The sequence below is a fragment of the Castor canadensis genome, chromosome 5 (assembly GCF_047511655.1).
Source record: "Castor canadensis chromosome 5, mCasCan1.hap1v2, whole genome shotgun sequence".
In the NCBI taxonomy this organism is placed as follows: Eukaryota; Metazoa; Chordata; class Mammalia; order Rodentia; family Castoridae; genus Castor; species Castor canadensis.
The window spans coordinates 42,798,992-42,821,760 of record NC_133390.1 but is presented as its reverse complement, the minus strand read 5'-3'; the positions used below and the strand labels follow the sequence as shown (position 1 = coordinate 42,821,760).

Below are 22,769 nucleotides of genomic sequence, written 5' to 3'. Positions count from 1 at the left end.
TGTTAAAGATAGGAATTTAGACTGAATGTTCTCAGGGTAAGTTGTAGAGAAGTTAGAAAGGTGTATTTTCACTTATATAGCTGTTAAAACTCATTTAGCTAGATAGAAATTCTGACAAAATAACTCTAAGCACTTTGTGATTGTTCTAGAAATACAGGTTTACCTAGTTCAGGGAGAGGGGATGGAAGCAAATAAAGGGCTTTGAGAGAAAAAGAGTGTTCCACTGTTGACAAACTTTTGTCTCAAGGTAACTCACTAGTGAGGCAGCCTGCCAGCATAAAGCATGGCTCCCTGAGCAATCACAAGGATTTGCTTAGCAATACTGGGCTTAGGGTGAGACACGAAGGACTCATTAGGACTTTGAGATATTTTAATCTGGCAGTGCTGGGAATTTATGACATTAAGTGCTATGAAGTTGAAAGCCCATCACCCTCAGGAAAGAAAGAAATAGTCTAATATAGCACAGGTGAAATATGTGATGGCACTTAGCACAGTTCTTGAAAAAAGGCATATTTGTGTGTTAAATTTGGAAAAATGCTGAGTATGGATATGCCCTTTTCTACAGAGACTTTCCGTATAAGTGTGGAATTGCTAGTATGTCCTTTGCTCTTTATGCTACCTTTCAAACAAAACAAAAAGTCCCAAAACACATCCAGTAGCAACATATAAATAACCAAGATATTAGAAGCCCAGGATCAACTTATTCTACCACTACCACCACAACTTCCCACTGAAGTCCCAAATCTTTATTAAGGACTACTGCTCTCAAACAAGTTGAGTCTGTTAATAACTGTGAGGAAAAAATTCAAATTTGTTCCTCTGATGGAGGTCTATCATTGTAGTTGCAAGTAAGTTGAGGGATATTTGTGTGGGAAGTGAGTCAGAAAAGCAGGCTCAAGATAAAGTTTGAGCCAAATACCTTTTCTTACCACTGTTCTTAGATGAGGTTTACATTCATTCCTGCAGGCACTCATTTATTCATTCAACAAGCACTGGTTGAACATATACTAGGTTTCCAACATCATTTTAGGGTGCTGGACATCAGTCTTTGCCTTTAAAAAGTTCACTATCTATACTGTTCCCCCAAGCTGTTGAAATTCTGCAAGTTAACAGAGATTTACCTTAAGAAAATTAAACTACTGAACACTTATGGACAGAGCCATGGATAGTGACAAAAAGGAACATTTTGTTGGATTTACTCAGTTTTAATATATGAATGTGTAAGATTTCCAGTTACCCACAGAACACCAATTTGCTCAAGAGGCAAATCAGAAAAATGCTTTGACCAAGCATGGTGGTACACAGTTATAATCCCAGCACTCTGCTTTAGTCAAAGCAGGAGGATTGAGAGTTTGAAGTCAGTCTGGCCTACATAGTAAGACTCTATCTCAAAAAAAATAGCTGGGCATAGTGGAACAAGTCCGTAATCCTAGCTATCTGTGAGTCAGAGGTCAGGAAGATCACAGTTCTAGGCCAGCCTGGGCAAAAAGTTCACAAGACTCCATCTCAAGCACTGATTAGGCGCAGTGGATGTGCTTGTCATCCCAGTTTTACAGAGAAGCACAAAGAGGACTGCAGGACAGGCTGACCTGCACATAAACCAGAAACCTATCTAAAAAATAACCAACACTAAAAGGACTGGCAAGAGTGGCTCAATCAGCAGGGCACCTGCCTAGCAAGCATGAGCAAGCATGAGATTCTGAGTTCAACCACCATACTGCCAAAAACCCCACAATGCTCTGTAATAAAAACCAACATAAATATAGGTACATTTATATGCGGCACGTATGTATTCTACATGCTGCTGGAGAAGTATCTTGTGCCTGTACAGGAGGGACGGCCACAGGAGTGAGTAACTTGTCATTCTAGCAGCCCCTTTAGGTAAGTCTTCTGCTTGGATACCTGTGCAAAAAGGAGCAGCACTAAATTGGGATCTCAGTATCCCAGTTAGAATTAGTCTTAACTCTACCTCTAACTCACATGTGAGCACTTTGGAGGTATCAAACTTTCTTCGCAGCAAATTAATACAGGATATATGATCAGATTTAGCTTGTAAATTCTAGCCAATTCTATGATTCTTTGACTCTTGAGTTTCTGAATCAAGCAGGAATGGATATAATCAGGAAATAATAAAACCCAGATAGGCTGCTGCTGTTTGCTTTAAATCCTCAAGGCTTCTATTCTCACCTCTCTGAGAGCATGCTGCTCAGCATACACAATCATCATCTCTGAACCTCCAAACTTACCAAATCCTCTGTTTGTTGTAACTGCTCCTCTTTTCTCTAACCTTCTGGAGCACTCAATCCTAATGAGCAACTGCTCCTTTTAAAAATTAGATCTTCCCTTGTCAAGTACGGCATTACCCTTCTTCTTCTCCATCCCCACTTATTTTCACAGGCTGCAACCTGTGCCAAGCCTCTGCTTTGTGATAGCTAAGCCAGGGCTTTTTTATTACATGCACACGCCAAGTTTTAATTGTCATATCACCAATTTTTCCCTTCTGCATGAGGTCTTTCTCCTCATGATTTAAAATTTCACTTACCCATCTGAAATTTTAGGCAGGTGTCTCTAATTGCCTGGGAAGCAGTCTCCCTTGGATGTGTTTCCACATCAATTATTTGTCTCCTCAAAGTAGCTCTATTTTCCTTTATTCCCTCAACACACTACAGTTTCACTATCCATTATCCAAAACCTTTTATCTGGATGAAATTTGGAGTTGAGATATTTTCAAATATTAGAGAGTAATATGCTACATATACTATATATTTCTAACATTCACAGAAGAATCCCAGACAGCTTCCAAATCTGTTCCTTTGATTCATCTAGATAACAGTATGAGAATCACTGTTATATTTCCAAATATACTAAGGAGGTAAGCCAGAGAACTAGGTAAGCCCAGGTCAGGAGGTTGAACCAAATGTCTATTCTCAGTAAAAGCACAATAGTATTTGGAGACCCCTAATATGTACTTATTTACACAGTAATAAAAATACAAATAACTTCTTCATCAGTTCAGGTAATGTTTTGCTACCAAAACACTTCAGGTCACATTACTGATGTTTTATCAAAAATAATATAAAGGATTTTTGGAGTTGTTTGGATCTGGAATTATGAATTAAAGAATATTAATGATAAAAATGAATATTAATGATGAAAACAATATTAAAATAAAAACTGAAATCATTTTTCATTCCTTTCTTTTACTTTCCTCCATATTTAGCTTGACTTCATTCCTATTAATTCCTCCTTTCTGTCTATCCCTCTCTTTGCAGTCCCATTGATGACATGACCCAACTCAGATCCTACGTGCTATGGTTTGGATAAAGCTGGTTCCCATGTGGCTGTATTAAGAGTTTATGGAAAGGAATTAGGTGGAAAGGAATTAGGTCAGATGACATTGCCTTTGGACAGATTACTGCTGGTCTTACAGTGAATTTGTCTACCAAGAGTAAGTTGCTATAAAAAGACCAAACCTGATCACTGAGTCCTTCTGACTCTGCCTTACCATGCTGTATTGAGACCAAGTCAAGAGGACTCTCACCAGGGACCAAACATATGGGGCTGCTTGATTTTGGACTTTCTGCAAATTGTGAACTAAATAAACTTTTTTTCTTTATAAAATACCCAGCCTAGGTGTTTTGCTATAGCAACAGAAAATAGATTAACACACTATAACTGCATTAACCTTCTCTCAGATCTTTAATCCTCCATATCCTGGGCCAACACTCTTTTGCCTTCAACTCAACTTTCCCCAAATTATTACTCTTCTTTAAATAGCATGTTCAGTCATTCTACAAATGCTTGCTGCTTATTCTGGGTAGCATTCCTGTTCTGAAAAAGTTTCAATGGATTGTTATTGCCTGTTGGGTAAATTCATACGCCTTGAATTCAAATCTGAGGTTCAAAATAGGATCTACATTTTATCTCTTTTATTCACTTGCTGAACTCTCAATTCTAGCCAGTACACCATTAATAGATACTCCAGCATGGTAGTAAGCGAGAGGTTGTAGAATCCTTAGGAGGCAGGGCCTCCTGGGAAGGGGTTAGGTCATGAGGACATCACTTCTGAAGGGATTAACATGTACTTCTGTGTTTATGTTCCTGCCTTTTCACCCTCCTGGAATGTCCTCTTTCTTTCTCTCTACCTTGTGACACCAAGTAGAAGGGTTTAGCTGTGCCCTTCTACTTCCCGTAGCTACTCTTAATCCCCCAGTTTATAATTATAACTCCTTCATTTAACATTCACTGCTTACTTGGATTATAATTGCACAGTGCTTTCTAGAACTCATTAACTCTTCATATTTGTGTCTTACCTTTGCAGGTGGATTTGAAATTCATTGAAGATAAAAGTAATTTCATATTTCTTTGTACACCTCACAATGTTGAATAGAACTCACACAACAGAAAGTTACAACATATTTTCTGCTTCAATCACTTGCTACAAGAGAGATGAGCAAAAGAGTCAATCACTTCCTAATTCTATATCTGTTCAATCATTTTTCAACTTGAGTTATCTTGAGGGTGTCTGAAGTGATAACAACAATATAGTTGAATTATTTCTTTATTGATGTTATATTCTAGAATCAAAGTATAAAGTACGTATAACAAATAATAAAAATTACCTTTAAAGATCTCTTAGGAAAACTGTTATGTTGGAGATTTACCAGCTCTTTAAAGTCAAAGTATAGCCAGTTTCTCTTCCAGTCTTAGAAAAATATTGCTATCTTTTAAAATTTAACACCAGGTCAAATAGTTAAGGGTCAACCAGGCTGTAAAAGGTTTATATATGTGTATATATATATATATATATATATATATATATATATATACTCATAGAGTGTATAAAGTTTATATTATATATATATATATACTCATAGAGTGTATAAAGTTTATATTATATATATATATACTCATAGAGTGTATAAAGTTTATATTATATATATATACTCATAGAGTGCATAAAGTTTATATTATATATATACTCATAGAGTGTATAAAGTTTATATTATATATATATATACTCATAGAGTGTATAAGGCATGTATATATATATATACTCATAGAGTGTATAAGGCATGTATATATATATACTCATAGAGTGTATAAGGCATGTATATATATATATATATATATATATATACTCATAGAGTGTATAAGGCATGTATATATATATATACTCATAGAGTGTATAAGGCATGTATATATATATATATATATACTCATAGAGTGTATAAGGCATGTATATATATATATATACTCATAGAGTGTATAAGGCATGTATATATATATATACTCATAGAGTGTATAAGGCATGTACACACACACACACACACACAGAGTGTTAAGATACTCACAGTAACAAAGGCAAGCAGTTACAGAACATTATCCCCAGATCCTCCCATCTGATATTCACTATACACACATTCACTGAATGTGGCATGGTAGTAAAAATGTGACTCCCTTTCTCTTTAGTCACATGCTTCCCCAAACTTAAATGATTGTTCAGAGGTTATCTAAAATTACTTCTGTGTTTGGCAGAATTCTAAGATGGCCACTAAGATTCTCACCCTAGTAACCCATACCCTTGAATGATCCTCTCCTCTTGAGTGTGAACCATGCCTATGAATATAATAAATATCGTCCCTACAATTACAGTTACTGATTGGCCGGCTTTCAGTTCAATAAAAGTGAGAAAGCAGAGGATGAAATGCTTGGAGAATTCAAAGACTGATGAGCCAACCCCTCAGCCTCAATGTTCTTGGGAAAACAAACTCATACACAAATATCAGAAAGGATTAAGCTCAGTCTTGAGATTCCAAGAGAAAACAGTCCATTGACTTGTCTAACAAAGGGCTATTCTAGAATAAAATCCAAAGACATATTTATATGACCACTTCGGATGAATCTTTGTATTTATGGGAGTTTCCTAGTTCCGTAGGATTGGAAAATAAGTATAATCTCAACCTTTATAATGTTGGTTTCTGAAACATAAGATGCATTTATTATCTTCTTACTATGGGGTAAGCAGTGTGCTAAGCATTTAAACATATTACCTCATTTAGCTCTCACAAAAAAAACTCAATATATATATTATGATCATTGTTTTTATTGTGTTCTAATTTTATTTATGAGGAAATTAAGATAAAAAGAGAATGCATAACTTTCTTAACACTGCATAACTAGAAAGTGGCATAAAAATCAAACTTAGACAGACTGATCCTGGTGCCTAAGTCATCTACAACATGAGCATTTTATTAAAGAGGATGGATTAAAAAAAAACATATGGAGAATAGGATAGGTAAAAGGAGATAAACAGATGTAACTGCTGTGATTGATCACAGCATTTAGATGGTTTTTAGCATCCAAGGCAAAACAGGAAATAATGTGATTTATATAGACAAGGTCATCTAAAAATATTCACTCAAATCTAAGCGAAATCAATAATTTTAATTCTTTCATAGAAAACTTTGAATGACATAGTGTATGGTATCTCACATAAGGTTATTTGTGCTGAAATTGATTCTTAAACCAAGAACAACATGATAAATTGAAGTTTTGTAAAGGTATGAAATGAATTAATAATACATTCATGTGACCTTTTATTTAACTAGACGCAAAGGAATGGCTTTAGTTACGGTTTTCAAATTGCAGATCATAAGCCATTAGTGGGTCATGAAATCAATTGAGTGGATAAAAGCTAGTCTGAAAAAATTATACATACATATATATGTTTATGTATATGTGTATGTGGGTGTGTGGAACACAAGTTTAAAGACAAGTATTTCATAATAAAACTTTTTGTATGTCTATGGGTTTATATGTGTGTCATCTTATAAATGTGATTCATATTTTGTTTAAGTTTGAAATCCACTGTCTTATTATAAACTATCCTTTACTGTCAATTATCTCAGCTGGGATCTTGTCAAAAACTCCATTAAGAATAATATCAGGTTGAAGTCATGAGAAAGTGCTTGAAGTGAATCTTGAGTTGTTGATTACAAAGAGACCCTCACACTTTAGATTTCAGGAAGATAAGTGGAAAGGAAGTTCTCTTGTTATTAGAAAGGTATTTATTTGTGCTGAGGAATGTCCCCTTTCTGCAGAGATGGACTGCAGGACTGTACAGAAGGGACAAAAGCATTTCTCATGAAGTGCTGAGCTCTGTTTGATCTATTCACATGCATGAGTGCCCTCTTCCTCTGCTCCATACACCACATTTAGGGTGACCATGAGGTCTGCACAATCCAAGCTATAGTTGTCTGGATGTAATTATTAATAGCTTGCCCTTCTATTCTCAAAAATGTCCTGTTGGATAATAAATTACAACTACTCTTTCCATAGCTAGGAAAAAAATGTCCCTGGCCTAGAAAGAAATATTTTCAGGGAAGGGCTGTGTAGCAAAGATCTTCTATGCTTTTACTCAGATTATGACTTCCTGGTGTTTCTCTTCCTCCTGAAATACCTGAGCTGCCAATGAGAATTTAAGTAATTTTAGGTTATTTTAAAGTTACTTAAAATTTTAAAAATATAACATAGGTATGATTTGAATCATCTGAATGGCCAGTACAGATTCCCAGTGCTTACAAAAGCATTTATGTTAATGAGTTAAAACCTAGCCATACTTGTTTAATATTCGTGAAATAACTTAGAAGCACCAAGGCTGTTCTTAATATATAAATCATGTATTTGCGAAAAGTTGAAGAAAAAAATGGCATGATTGGACACCAAGAAAACAAAGATTTTTCTGAAGTTCAAACACAGAGAGGTAGTGGAAGAACTGAGAAAGGACATGATAAGGGATAGTAGAGACACACTCTCCAAAGACCCACCTTAATATTTAAGAATACAACTCAACCTTCACATGGCCAGTTTCAAAAGCAAAGCATCATCTGACATGGTAAATTAATGATATTTATTTCTATTTTATTTTTTAAATATTAAAAAAATGTATGAAGTTTTATGGATTTTAGAGTTGTATAAAATAAAATGTATACAGAATTTTATACACAGTTCAGTTTGTTCATTTTTTTAACATAAAATATTATAATAAAGTACTGTAGGTTAAAGAATGTTTTTGTTTTTTAAAAGAGGTACAGATATTACCAAAGTCTGAGATACATAAGAGTGCAGAAACATGCTTGTGAACAAAAGATTAATCTGGTGCTACAGAGAAACAGCAAAACCACCAAGCTATGTGGAATGCTGGCTTGACAGAATACCAGGTTAGCAAAATAAACGTTCTTGCCAGGAAAATAAACTAGTGTTGCCAGTGTACGCTCTACCTAGGCTTTTCCATTGGTTTCTCCCGTCATTCTCATTGCCTAGCCAAATCTTATAAAGATTCTTTTATTCATGAGTTTCTCAGAGACTTACCTTGATCTCCCACTGTTGCCTTTCTCTTTTCTCCCTTGACTTTTGTACACATTAGTCCTTTGCTTCAACCTTAGGTATAGGTCAGAGAACATTTACAAAAAGAAGAGATTACAGAAATTATCAAGCATATAAATACCTAGAAAAATGCTTGGAATACTAATGGCTAAAATATCTTTACTTTTCTGAGAAACAGTCTAAATTTTAAAGTTTAGGCAACCAAAGTTTAGAAGGCTTGAGACCTATGTCCCCAATCAAGTTAAAAGCAGAAGTAGTCCCAGATCACACTAATTTAAAGAAAAAAAAAAAAAGAAACTCCTATAACTGATACATTTAAAAGAAAAAAAATTTTCCTGTAGTTTCCACAAGTGCTACTTTAATAATCTGTTTTCTGACTGTCCTTGATGGGCTGAAGTACAATTTCTTTTTCTATTTTAAGACATTCTCATCTACTTTTCTGCCCTTGGATATTCCTTGTAGGTTTGAAGTATCCTCCAAAAGACAATTATGGATTTATCCATTGGCATTCCAATCTTATTATTGAACCTATTTCATTTTGAAATTTTTCCACTCCGTATGCATGTCGAAGCATGCCCATAATATATTGGGTTTTCTATTTAATTTACATCTCTTAGACCAATACAAAATATTCTAAAAGTGGTCTGACTATTCTTTTAACTCACTATGGAAAAACTAAGTATTACAATCTAAAACATACCTATATTATTGACATAGAACAACAACTGCTATATTTTAAAATATCTAGATCACCTTGCAAAAATAACATCAAGTTCCCTAGTAGAATTCTAGTTAATTATTGAGGGGGAAATGTGACAAACTACTTAAAGGGCATCATCCCACCAGTGAGCTGGAGCACTGTAAATGATTGGACAATTAGGTTTCTTCAGTAGGATTATTCAGATTTTGATGAGAAAGTAAAAGAATGATGTAACAGGAGTGTGTGTGTGTGTGTGTGTGTGTGTGCCCGTGCGCACATAAAGTGGGGAAGAGGAGAAAGAGATCTTTACATCTCAAAGCAAGAGGGCTTAGTATGGAATGGTCAGGGCTTATATTTCATCCTGTAGATGTAATGGGGAGTCACTGGAGAATTTCAAGCAGGTGTAGTAGTCAAGTCCTGTTACTTTAACAAGCACCTGAGATAATTAACTTAAAGAGAAAAGGTGGGTTTTTTTGTTGTTGTTTTGGCTCAGTTTCTACTCATGTTTGGGTGTGCCCATTACTTTTAGGATTCTGGATGAATAAAACCATTTACCTCATGGCGGAGAAGTGTAAATGAGGAAAAGACAGGGTCCTCAGTCACTTTCAAAGACATGGCCCCAATGACCTAAAACCTCCCACCAGGCCCTATCTCCTAGGGAAATGGGTAGTTTTACTTACAGAAGAACATAGGTAGTTAGATTTGTGTATGTCTATTTGTCTAATAGACACATTTGCTATAGTCTAGGACTTTTAATCAAGTTTTTTTAATGATTGATCCAAAAGATCACAGGCAATGTGATACAGCTAGTTATACTGGCTTTTCATGGCTAAGGATACCACACAGGACAATTTGCATCATAGCTACTTGTCACTTTACACTTCCCTTGTTTTGAGGATTGGCAGTTTTGTGCTTTGAACCCACAGCAGTCCTTCACTACCAGCCTCAACTCGAGTCTGTCCAAGTCCTCCAGTTCTCTCATTCCTCTGCCCCTCACCCATGTACCTTTTGGAAAGGTGTTACTAGCATGTTTGGACAGCAACTGAAGATATTCTCCGTATAACAATAATCATAATTGAATACAAATTCCATCTTTCTTTTTTTTAATCATTGTTAATCCCTTTGGATTTTGTCCATTATGTTTTTCTCTGTGGTTTTATTCCCATTTTTTTTTTTCTTTTTGCTACTCACGTTTGAACTCAGGGCCTGGCACGTTATACCACTAGAGCCATGCCCCATACCCTTTGTGTTTTAGCTATATTTCAGATAGGGTTTCATGTTTTTGCCCAGACTGGCCTTCAACAGCAATCCTCCCACCTATGCCTTCTGCTTGGCTGGAACCATAAATGTGAAACATCACACCCTGGTTGTTGATTAAGATGAGGTCACACTAACTTTTTGTCTGGGCTGGCTTGGAACTATGATCCTCCTGATCTCTGCTTCCTGAGTAGCTGGGATTACGTGTGAACCACCACTCCCAGACCCTCCCTTGTTTAGAAAAACTAGAATGAAGCTGAGTACTATGGTCTTATTTTTTTATTTCTCAGTAGACTATACACTTTTAGTTTCTGTTGATACTGCTAGGTGGTAAGTTATTCATACATAATATGCTCTTCTATAGCAATACACAGTGGAAAATTCCTTTTGACAAGTCATAGCAAGTTTGAGTCATGATATATTCCATTAAATAGTTTCCAATGAGGCAAATAGTCTTTTTCCTAAAGTAGCGTATGCTGTCACAAGGTTTCTGCATGACTATGTGGTCTTACATGATGGAGGAAGTTTCTTCATTTGTAAAAAGTTACTAAGTTAATATTTGAGTTAGCAAATTAAATTTTAAAGAAGTATATGATCTACCAAGCTTTAATCCTTGTTAGAATTAAAAATTAGTGAAACTTAGTTTTAAAAAAATCTTAGCACTGAATTATAGGTCAAATTTTAAATGTTTTGTTTAGTTTATTGCTTAATCACTACCTAATGAGTATCCCAAACCAATTCTTTTTAAGTTTAAATTTTATTTTGAATGTCACACAGTAATATTAATCGAAACTAAATACTCTGTCAGGATAGTATTTCTGATTCTCTCGCACTGACTTTGCAGCCTGAAGCCATTCCTAATTCTGACATTACTTTTAGTGTTTTCAGGGCAGATGCTGTTAGAGCTTTCAGCACAAGCAGTAGATTATCAGGACACATTAGTTAACTTCTAAACTTCCATCTGAATATTGCTCAGATGCCCTTGGGATCTGGGTGATAGAGCTCCAATGTCAGCCTAAAGAGTAATACCAGTAATGGGCCTCGTCCTTCTTTCCCACCCCAATACAGCAATAAGGCATGGAAAGGGAGATTATAAACCATTGATTTGTACCATACAAATGGGTTGAAAATAAATTGTGCTATCTTCTTGATTTGTCCCTAAAGCCAAATTTACCTAACACATAATACCAGCAGTTCCATTCAATTGCATCAAAGGACTTCTTGGCATCAATAAGATTGTTGTTACTGGTTTCAATTTTCTCTCTGTATTCCAGATGAGTTGAATTAGTTTATGCAGATTATCTGACGCACCTCTCCTGGGCACAAAGCCTTCATGAGTACACATCTGCTAGATTTGTGATAATTTATTTGTACAGCAGGTATTCAGGTAGCTATTATTTTATACCTACTCACACTGTACAAAAGGATGTTATTCTCAATACTGCTAAGGCAGTAATATGTAACTCTAAGTATAAAGCTATATGGATATATGTCATAAGATAAAGAACTGTAGGCCCCCTTGATTCCAACCCTTAGATAATATCCTGTGCTTTAAAAATTCAGAATAAACCATTTAAATGCATTACATTTATTCATAGTCCATTTCTGAAACTAGTGGCTGTCCATCCAGTGTGCTGATGGCAGAGGAAGTTAATGTGTTGGTAATATGTAACTTAGATTTTTAAAAAGCTATTTTGAAAGTAACTCAATGTTACAGAAAGTAATATCAATTAATCCTTGCTTTTCAATTGAGCAAAACTGCTCCAAATTTCAATTCTTTGGTTCAGCATCTGGAAAGAAAAGGAAGGCACAAAATACAACCATGGGAGTTTTTTGAGTATTATAATCACAAGATGTACCTCTTTAGAACATGCCCTGAAATATTTCAAAGGGCTTTTTTTTTTTTTAAACCCAAGTATCAATAAATCCTTTCATGCTCTGAGAATTACATAAAAATAGAAAACTGAACAACAGAGAAGGGGGTAAAGCCAGTTGATAATCTTGAGAGTTCCTATAATCGATACTCTGTGAGACAGCATAATGAGGGAGGAAGGACTGGGCAATAAAGCCAGTTTTAACCTTGGTTCCACTCTTAGCAGTATAGCCTTGGCAAACAGCAAATAGCACTGAACTTTTGTTTTCTCATTCACAAAAGGGGTTACAAAATTCACTACTAGAGTTTTAAGGATCAAAAAACACAACACAAAAGAATCTAATCAACCATTTAATGCTCAATAAATATTTGCTGCTTCATCATAATCACTGTTAATAATAAAGTCATACATGTACATATGTAACAAACACATATGTTTTTAAGTAATCAAGGCAAAGTCTAATTCAATGTTACACCAAGTATTTAAATGAAACTTCATGGAATTATATTGGTAACATAATGACATTCCCAAGTATACTATGAAAATTTACTTTCTGATTAACCTACACAAAAGAAACGCTCATGTAAAACCTACAGTAACTGAAGACAGGATTTCAACCAGAAAAAACAAATCATTATGCACACACTTGTAAACAAAGCATGTATCTTCTTTATTAACCAAATATACTTCATTGGGTCCAAAGAGCTAGCTTTATTTTAAATACATTAGTTAGATATTTTCTTAAAAGTTGTTAATAGAACAAAAGTATAAAACATATTTTTCCTGGACTCTCCAAATCTGAATCTGGGTTAGATAGTCTTACCAAAAAAAAAAAAAAAAAGTAATTAGCAAATAGTCTTTTGTTAAAATGCATAGAATACAGTTAACAATATAAAAGTATTCGGCTTCAGCAGAATTTTGTATTTCTACGATCACAAAGTTTGTGTCTTTGTTTTTAAAAAAGCTAATTTTCAGGCTGCAGGCATGACTCAAGTGGTACAACACCTGCCTACCAGGCATGAGACCCTGAGTTCAAACCCCAGTAGTGCAAAAAGGAATAAAAAGAAAAAGAAAAAGCTAATTTTCAAACTGACAACTTTTGATCTCTGTTTCTTTTCTTTTACTTGTTTTGAAAGAGGGTCTTGCTATGTAACCCAGGCTGGCCTTGAACTCACTATGTAGCTGAGAACTCACAAGCTGATTAGAGTCTGCATCACCAACCCCAGCATTATAATTTTTCTTAAGAGTTAAGATATATCTGGACTCCAGTGAAGTAATTCTGGAGAAAATGCAGGATACAAAACTGAAACCAAAACTCTAAGTACATACAAGGAACACACAAAATTCCAGAATATATGTAAACAGAGGGAGCTACTTAGTAAATGGTATTGGGTTTTGGTAATTGTAAAATCCACTCTCATTAGGCAACTCCTTCTTGTGTATTAATATGTGACATCACACTCCTATAACATTTTATAACTGAGTGAAATAAAAAGCTCCTCCAGATTGCAACTGTAAGATAATCAGATTCTGTAGTACTCATTATGACTGCAATTATGTAACAAAACTCTCCAAGTATAGTTCAGTTATTGCAGTTATTAATCATTCTGGTTTTATTTCAAGTACTTGCTTTATAGCCTGCTGGATAGACTACATTATTCCACAAGCTGAGTGTTGAAAGTCAAACATGTGCATGTGAATCTGCTGTTCTAAAGGCCTTTCGGTGTAATTTACCCTTTCAATTTGTATTTGTGAATACAAAAGAAATGGAGGAAATAAAGCTGGTGTCAATAGAGTCACTGACCTTTGCAGTAAACAGATGACAGTCCTTAACGGAAAACAACTTTGCAAATAAGAAACCTATTTTGCTAGAACTAGAAATTGTGCTGCTTTAGAAGTTAGTCTCAGAATACCAAAGAGTTCTTACAGAAAAGAATGTGTATGTTAGATAAGGAGGAAAATGGTAAAGTGCTGACAAATGTGCATTTTTAAAGGTTCCAAGCACCGACATCATAGATAGAATGTAGTCCTAAACATTTTATTCATAAAACCATGTATTCTCATTAACTTAACTATAACATGCTAAGTAAAAGACAGTAGATTTATTATACAAAACAAACTCCATCTGCACTAACTTAAATCATTGCTACAGATAAATTTCTAGGAAAAGAAATACACCTGAAAAATTTTCAAGCCTGCGTCTGTGATGCTAAAGTTAAAACAAATATAGTAATACACCAACATGGCTTTAAATTTCATGTTACCATTTTCCCGTACTCCAAGATTTTTTCAGTTTGGCTACATACATTGGGCCCCAGGCTTTGCCCTTATTGGGAATGACTAAGAGCTCACATTCCTGGTCAGTTGGAGCAAATGTGAAGTCTTGGGAGCAAGTTCTCGCTATTCCCCTAATGTCCACAGGCACAATGTTACTGTAGGAATTTAAAATTTCACTAATCACATCTTGATTTTCTGCCTTGGAAAGTGTGCATGTAGAGTACACAAGTAGCCCTCCAGGACGTAAGGCTTTAATTGCAGACCTGTGTGGAATAAAAAAAGAGATTAGTTAGTTGGTATATTAAAAGGAAATGAGGGGGTCTAAGGCCAAAAAAGATTGTATAGTTGGAACCAACCTAATCTGACTAAAATTGCAGTAACTTTGGATAGTTTTTAGTCTTACACCTAGTTCTTCCTAACATCCCTAATGACTAGGAAAACGGTAATCAGCTTAATCTAGATGGAAAAGTCAGAGTGTGCTTGCCTGATTGGTGATTTTGTTCTTTTAAGGATAGGAAGAAGAGGGCACAATGGGTTTATCCTTGAATCAATGGCAATAAAAGTGAAAACAAAGATATTAATTGAAAGCATACATAAGAAATCCCTGATTCTATTTTCCATATATTCCAAGTTGGGCAACCAACTAGATTAAAAATTGTAAGTATTTAATCTATAAAAAAGAAGTAAGTTATTTACAGGGACCTAAGGTAGCTACTGCGGGTATTGTCCTCCAAACCAAGGATCCCTGTGCTCAGCCTTGAAGGGGGTCTCCAGAGTAACAGCCAGCTCATCACAAAGTGATGTTATCAAGAAAATGTTCCCACCCATGAGATAAACTCTAGTATTTATTGTCTCACTATAAAATAAAAATATATAACCAGTGATTTACAGGTAATTAAGGATGAGAAATTCTTAAGTAATAAGTAAGAGAAAGAACACAAACTATAACAAAAATGTGACAAAAACAGAAAAAATTCAGGGAACAAAAGAGAAATATGATCTAATAAATGCAGAAAGATCATAAAAGACAGAGCACCCATAAAAAAAATCAGAATTCCATCAGAAAAGACCAAGAAGAGAACTCTTAGAATTTAATATATGATTGCCAAAATACTGTTCTATAGAAGTGACTGGAAGTTAAGGTTCAAAGAATCTCTCAAGAAAGGTAGAATCACAACAGATGAACCAAAAATAAGAATCAATCAAGTGGGTCCAAGGTTCAATGAACAAAACTAGAAAGAGCATATAGAGAATCTGGGGGTGGGGGAACTGAAATAATGAAATAATGAGATACTTTTCCAGAGATGAGAAAGGATATGACTATTCCGATCAAGGAACTCATGGAGATGCAGCCTATTGTTACTTACTGAACATCAATTATGTGCTAGGCATTGTGCAAGCAGTTGGAGTGAAGAACAAAACAGAACAACATAAACAACAACAGAACACTTAACCTTTATGGAGATTACATTCTAGTGATTCTATCAGTGAAGCAGAATACAAAAAATAAGTATATTGGGGAAGAATTGTGCCTTTCCCCACTAAATTCATATGCTAAAGTCCAAATACTCATTATCCTGAATGTGACCATATTTGGAGATAAAGTCTGTAAAGAGATAATTAAGTTAAAATCAAGTCAACATGGCGGGGCATTAATCAAATATGGCTATTATTCTAATGTGTAAAGGAAATGTGAACTCAGAGTTACAGAAAAAAGAATGGAGAAAGACAAAGGGAAAAGAAGCTACCTATAAGCCATGGAAAGAGGCCTTGGAATAAACTAATCCTGCCTTATTATCTAAAACATGAAGCCTGCAGAAACTGTGAGAAAATAAACCATTGTTTAAAGTGCCCACTCTGTAGTGGTATTATGATGGCTGTAACAAACTAATACCAAGTACATGCACACATATACACAGAAGTAACATACACACACATACACACATGCATTGCATATATTTTTATTTTGAATGGAAATTAGTTATAAGCACTATGAAGGAAATTAAAGCAGGATAAAAATATCCAGAGTGCTCGGATGCAGGGGACTGCAATTTTAAATGAGATTGTTAACATGGGATGTCATTTCAGAAACTGACATTTGCAAAAAAGACCTGAGGAGGTATGGAAGTGAGCCAAGCAGACATCTGAGAAAAACACATTCTACTCCCAAGAGTAGTCAGTGAAAAGACCATGAGGCATGGTTAAATAAAGAAGAGGGCAGTCAAGTGAGCCAGGGAGTGGTAATATGAGATGAGATCAGAGTCAAAAGGGGTGTAGGTCCTGTGAATACTGCAAAAGTTCCAGCATTATAACGAATGAGAAACACTCACACTTAGATACAGCATTATTAAATACTAAAACTTTAAGAAAAGGAGAAGACATTAAATGAATGCAGAAGGAAAAATGGTTCACCATTATACAGGTCATTTAAGGGTCCAGGAGCCAGGCTGGAAATCCTGAGAAGAAACAATTTAAAGTGGATCCCATTTGTAGCCAACCCATCAAATAAATAAGAGGAATAAAGAAACCTGCAGATATCTGCAAATATCAGAAATTTTACCCATAGGAAAATGAAGCAGTAAGTTAAGGAGACAGAGAAATGTGATCCAGAAAAGAATGAAGCAACACAGAAGAATGGTGAAGAAAGTGAAGTCTCAGAAGAAGAGCTGTACAGGACGCCTAGAGGGCAAGCACTCAGGCTGGAAGGAGAGGGAGGTCTTCAGAAAGAAGGAAGAGGGATGGAAGAAAATAGATGAAGTGACTGAAAACTGCAAAAAACTTATATTTGTTATATGCAGTTGGGAGAGAGATTGATTTTCCCATCTGATTTTATTATAGGAAAATTCTTTCAGTGGTGATCCCACTGAACCAACAAGAAGAAAATTTATTTTTATTTATTTACCTCTTTTGGTGGTATTGAAGACCTCCCACCTGCAAGGCACTAGGCAAGTGTCCTACTACATAAGCTGTGCCCCCAGGTCTTTTTGCTTTAGTTACTTTTTTGAAAGGGCATGATTTTGCCTAGAGCCAGGCTTGAAATATGATCCTCCCACCTCTGTCTTATGCATTGCTGGGATTGGAAACCACCATGCCCACCTTGTTCTTTGAAATAGGACCTTGCTTTTTCTTTTTTTGCCTCAGCTGTCCTTCACCTACAATACTCTTACCTCCACCTCCCAAGTAGCTGCGATTATAGCCATGAGCACCATGCCCAGCCCTGAGAAGGAAATTTAATTCTAACACCACTCCACTTAATAGTGAATAATATTTATAGAATTAAATAAAATATACTCTTGATTGGCTTTCAATGTTCAGAGTCACTCCATAGACTAATACCAGTAATGTTTCAGGATAGATTAAAAATCTCAGAAAGAATATTGTCAACATTGACAACACAAAAATAAAAGCACTGTAAAGTATTGAGAACTAATGGAGAGAGAGATATAGGAGGCAGTATCTTGTGGTTTGAATATGAAATATTCCCACAGGCTTGTGTTGAATGTTTGGTCCTGAGCTGGGGGACTATTGTGGGAGTTGGTGGAAACTTTAGGAGGTGGAGCCTAGCTGGAGGAAGCAGATCACTGGGCTGTGCTGCTGAAGGTTATGGTCCCCAGCCCCTACTCTCTCTGCTTCCTGTCAGTCACAAAGTGAACAGTCTCCTCCTCTACATGCACTCATTTCCATGATGTTCTGCTCAAGTGCATGAAACCAGGAAAGAATGGACTGAACCCTCCAAACTTGTGAGCCAAAAGAAGTAATTCCTCCCTTTAAGTTATTTTTTTAGGATTTGGTTACAGCTACACAAAAATAACTAACACACAAGGTAAGCATATAAATATTCTTTTTTACAAACAAAGAAGTCAGGAGATATTACCCCAAATTATCTTAAGAAAAGAGAACAAAGGTTAAAGTGTGTTTTAGAGGAATTTTTCCACCACTAGTAGAATAAGAAATGTAGGTCTATGTGTACAAAGTTTCAGTGCTGACTGAGGGACAAATGGAATAGCAGAATACAAGATACAGGGCTGATAAGTAAGACAAATCCTAGCAATGGGTCCTCAGTCAATGTCTAAAGTTGAAAAAGGATAAACATGTTATTTACAGATCTAGGGGTAACTTGGAGAACAAATCAAGAACAGAAATAATTAGAAGTAGTTGCCTCTAAGGAGTAAGATAGGAGAAGAGAGACCGGAGTAGCAAGGGAAAGTTTTCTTTAACTAGAAGCCCATTTAAATATTTTACTTTTTACCCATGTAAAAATATTTTTATTTCTATGATAAAATATATCAAAGGGATGGTTTGACAATAGGATAAATATCAAAACTTTTCCTACACAAGTCAGTTAATTTTTTTTTTATAACTTTGATTGTAAGGGCAACCTCTCTAGAAACCTTGTTCTATGAGATTCCAAGTAACTAAAATGGTGTCCAGAATTTCCAGGTATCCTGTGTATTCATTTATTGATTAAAAAGATATTGTGGGAGTCTCTGTCTCTGAGGGTCTACTTACCCATCAGTGTTTACGATATTCTCTAAAATATTTTTATGTGTATCTTCTCCTCACTATCTTCTAAATATGCTTCACAGGATAAAAAATAGATACCAGGTATAAAATTTTAATAACATTATGATAAGAAGAATAACAATGTCCGCATCTTAATCCCCAGAACCTCTAAGCAAGTCACAGATCAATCTCCAGTACCTATAAATATGTCATATTACATAGCAAAAACCTATTTCTCTCAACATGAGATTATCCTGGATTATCTGACCCAATGTGACACAAAGGTCCTCATCAATGAGAGGGAAGCAGAAGAGTTAGAAAGGGGATGTGATGATGGAACTGAAGACTGGAGTGACAGAACAGCTAGCCAAAGAAAAAGAGCCACGGTACATGGACTTTTGCTGTTGGGGGCTAGCAAAGGTTACAAAAAAAAAAAAAAAAAAAAAAAAAAAAAAGGACTACAACATCCAGGAGGAATTCAGCTCTGTGAGCACTTGATTTTATTCTCATAAGACCCTCTTTAAAAGTATAAAAGTAATAAATAAGCAATATTCTAAGCCACTGATATGTGGTAATTTATTACAGATGCAATAGGAAACAATCCATACACACCCAATGAGGGCTACTTTTTAGTGTGTGTTTTACAATGACATATTAAGGCATATGCAGATTTTGCTAAATTTTTTTTTTTACAACTAGACTCATTTTGGATCATTTCCAACTGACTATAACAATAGGTATAAGAATTTTAAGAAAAAAAACTATGTGTGGCATACATGCAGGATTTGAATCCAGCTATCTCTAAACGCTCATTAAAAGAACTATTTTCATCTTAATTCCACAATAGCAAAGCCAGTACTTAAATCAAATAGGTATGATTTTTTTTCCTCATTAACATTGCATAAAAGTACATAGAAGCCTCATCATTTATAAACAATATGTTCTTGGCTTGATACAAATTTAAATTAATTTCTATAATGTTGCCATTGTTGGCCAATTCTTTAGCTTTTGTTTTTATTCCAGCATTTATAATTTATCTTTCTAAAATTAGGTTTGTGTAAGTGCCCACATTAAGTTCTAAACAAGGAAATTGTGTGCAGGCAGTAATACAAAGGCTTTTTTTGTTGTTGTTGTTACAAATTGGGTTAATCTCAAAACCCAAAAACAAAAGTTTAGGAATTCCTGTCAAAAGATTATTGCTATTTACAATAGCTATTTGTCATTTGAGTACATTTTTATTCTTTTGTTTTTAGTGATTGTGGATTTTGAAAGTAACATGTATTGAGTCTATATTCAAAGATCAAGAAACTTGGGTAATTTGAGAAACTTCATTCCCAGGGTTCATAGCTAAGATTTTTCTATACTGAGAATTACCTTATGCCATTAACATTGAATCAGTCCATGTTGAGGTCCACCACTAATTTTGTAAGAAGTATAAAACTACCAATAGTTAGAATTTATCAATATATGTAATAGTTTCTTCACATGTATACGTAAACAGCAATGGGCACTGAATTTTAGTTATGGTTGAACACTCAGCAATAGTTCAAAGGTCTTGGTTTCCAATAAAAATTAAAATATGTGTTTTAGAATACATTAAATGAAAATTAACATACTCCTAAAATACATGAATCTAAATAAGCAGGACTCTGTCCACTAAAAAAGTATCTAGAATAAGTCATCTGCTTCCATATTAATTCACCAATATTTATAAATGGTTCACAAGAAACAAACACTACTACTACAGTTTATATCCAAATAATGAAGGGATATTTTAAGAATTTAGACAGTGGGATATCTAGTTAGTTGTTTTGGGGGAGAAATGATTCAATCTCAACAGAAGATACTCTTTAGTAAAACTTAATAAACCTACTAAGAAACTTAAAATTCTGGGAGAGAAAAGTCACTTAGGAATTAGATTTGAATAATAAATTCTGGCAAAGCAGTGGTATTGGCTACTTAAAAAGACAAAGCAAGATTAGAGAAGGAAAACAAAGATGCTGGATTTGGGGTCTGGTAAAGGTCAAAGGTCTCGCCTTGTGTGAAGTTCTGAGATTTGTTCTTATTTTTTTCTCTTTGGTTTTCACATAAGAGGAAAGAAAACCAAACAACTAAGCAATGTCCACATTGGGAACCTTCTCCAAATGAGCAGAGGCTCCTTGGCTTCTCAATGACACTACATTTCACAGTTTAACAAGATCTTGAGAAATGTGGTATTATTCATCTGTGCCATAACCTCTAGCCACATTGCACAGAATTATTACAAATTAGGTTGTATTAAAAGTATATTATTCACCATTGAATAGCAGCAGAGTAGTGTAGGTTTCTACTCACAATAATAATAGTTTTGTACTACATGAGCTTTCTACTAAAAAGCTGAAGTCAGAAAAAGATGGTATGACTCACTATGATAGAAGCAAAAGTGCTAACCTAATACTCAAAACTCCAATTACTAGCTTCTAATCCCAAAATCCAAATGAAAACCACTAAATATTATCTTGGGTTACATATATTATTCAATACATAATATCCAACTATCATGCAAAATGTGGGGAAGTACTTCTAAAGGAAGCAGAATTGCCACACAATATAATCCCTTTGTTGCTTCCCGGAACAAATATATTCCCTCAGCAGCCTCCCACATGCGTGCCTATCAGTCTTAAACCCTCCTTATATATGAAGTAAGACTCTACCTCTTAACACTGCTGTAGTAAACACAACTGATCTTGATTAATAGTATAGTACAAAATACAGTTTTTACCCCAAGTACTACTGACAGAGAACGAGAGGGCATTTAGCCAGAATATATTCCATTCCAGATATCTTGTTGCTTTATGACAGACCAAATTTTTGGTCAGTGTACTATGAAATGGGGTGAAATGCATTTTGTGTCTGAATCATCTAGTTAATGCAGCAGCTAAAAACAAAGCAAAACATACTCTTACAAAGAAAACAATCCCATAGAAAGTAATAGTAAATTTTATAATGAAACACAAAATCCTTAATAGGATTTTGGTAATTCACAAAGTATTCTTGAATGGTACTTCAGGTCTACTCTTGTATTTGTCTATGAAATCCAAAAAGTTCTGAAACCTACATTTTTTTTTTAAGTTTTGGCCAAACACTCTCTCCTAAACTCATATATGGCTATTTATGGTCAAGACTTATCCCACGTGGTATAACTAACTGTTAGTACGTTTTGCTGATTACAGAGTGTTGCTCTATAGACCCTACTGGGGGAAAGTGTTTATATCTTATAGTGACTGTCTACTATATGGCCTTTTTAAAACCCTTCAAAAATCTGAATTCTGAAACACATCTGGCCTCAAAGGTGTTGAGTAAGATTTTCAGCTTCTGTTTTAGATTTGAATGAGCTACACTGAAAAGTTATATAAAATATCTTCAGTAATATACTTCCATGTAAAACTACATGTAGTCATCCAATGATTACTTTCTACAAGTAAATCATTTAAAAGGTAATTTAAAAAAGCATCATAAGGGGTTGGGGGTGTAGCTCAGTGTTAGAGCACTGCCTACCATATGGGAGGATGGGAGGGGAACACCAGGTTAGCAAATATATAAATAGCATTCTATAGCTAAAGTTCCCCAGTGTCTCCTCATTCTAATGTAAGAAGAAAAACTAGATTGCTTTGTGGTTTTTAAATATACCCAGGGAATCTTTCCTCCTGAGTTCAGTAAAGTGCTTTGATTTGTATGCTTATATATATATTAAAAAAAAAACAATTTGTATATCATTAATACAGTCAATT

At 34.9% G+C, this 22,769-nt stretch overlaps 1 protein-coding gene across 2 annotated transcripts in view; it reads right to left on the bottom strand.

The window, feature by feature from the left end:
* Positions 1–13,042: 13,042 nt before the first annotated feature.
* Positions 13,043–22,769, bottom strand: part of Nsun3 (NOP2/Sun RNA methyltransferase 3) — a 53,462-nt gene continuing 43,735 nt past the window's right edge. For both annotated transcript variants that reach the window (XM_020183696.2, XM_020183695.2), the window contains exon 6: positions 13,043–14,759. In XM_020183696.2, coding sequence (XP_020039285.2) covers positions 14,480–14,759 — 280 coding nt within the window. In that variant the 3' untranslated portion in view covers positions 13,043–14,479. The remainder of the gene's footprint in view (positions 14,760–22,769) is intronic.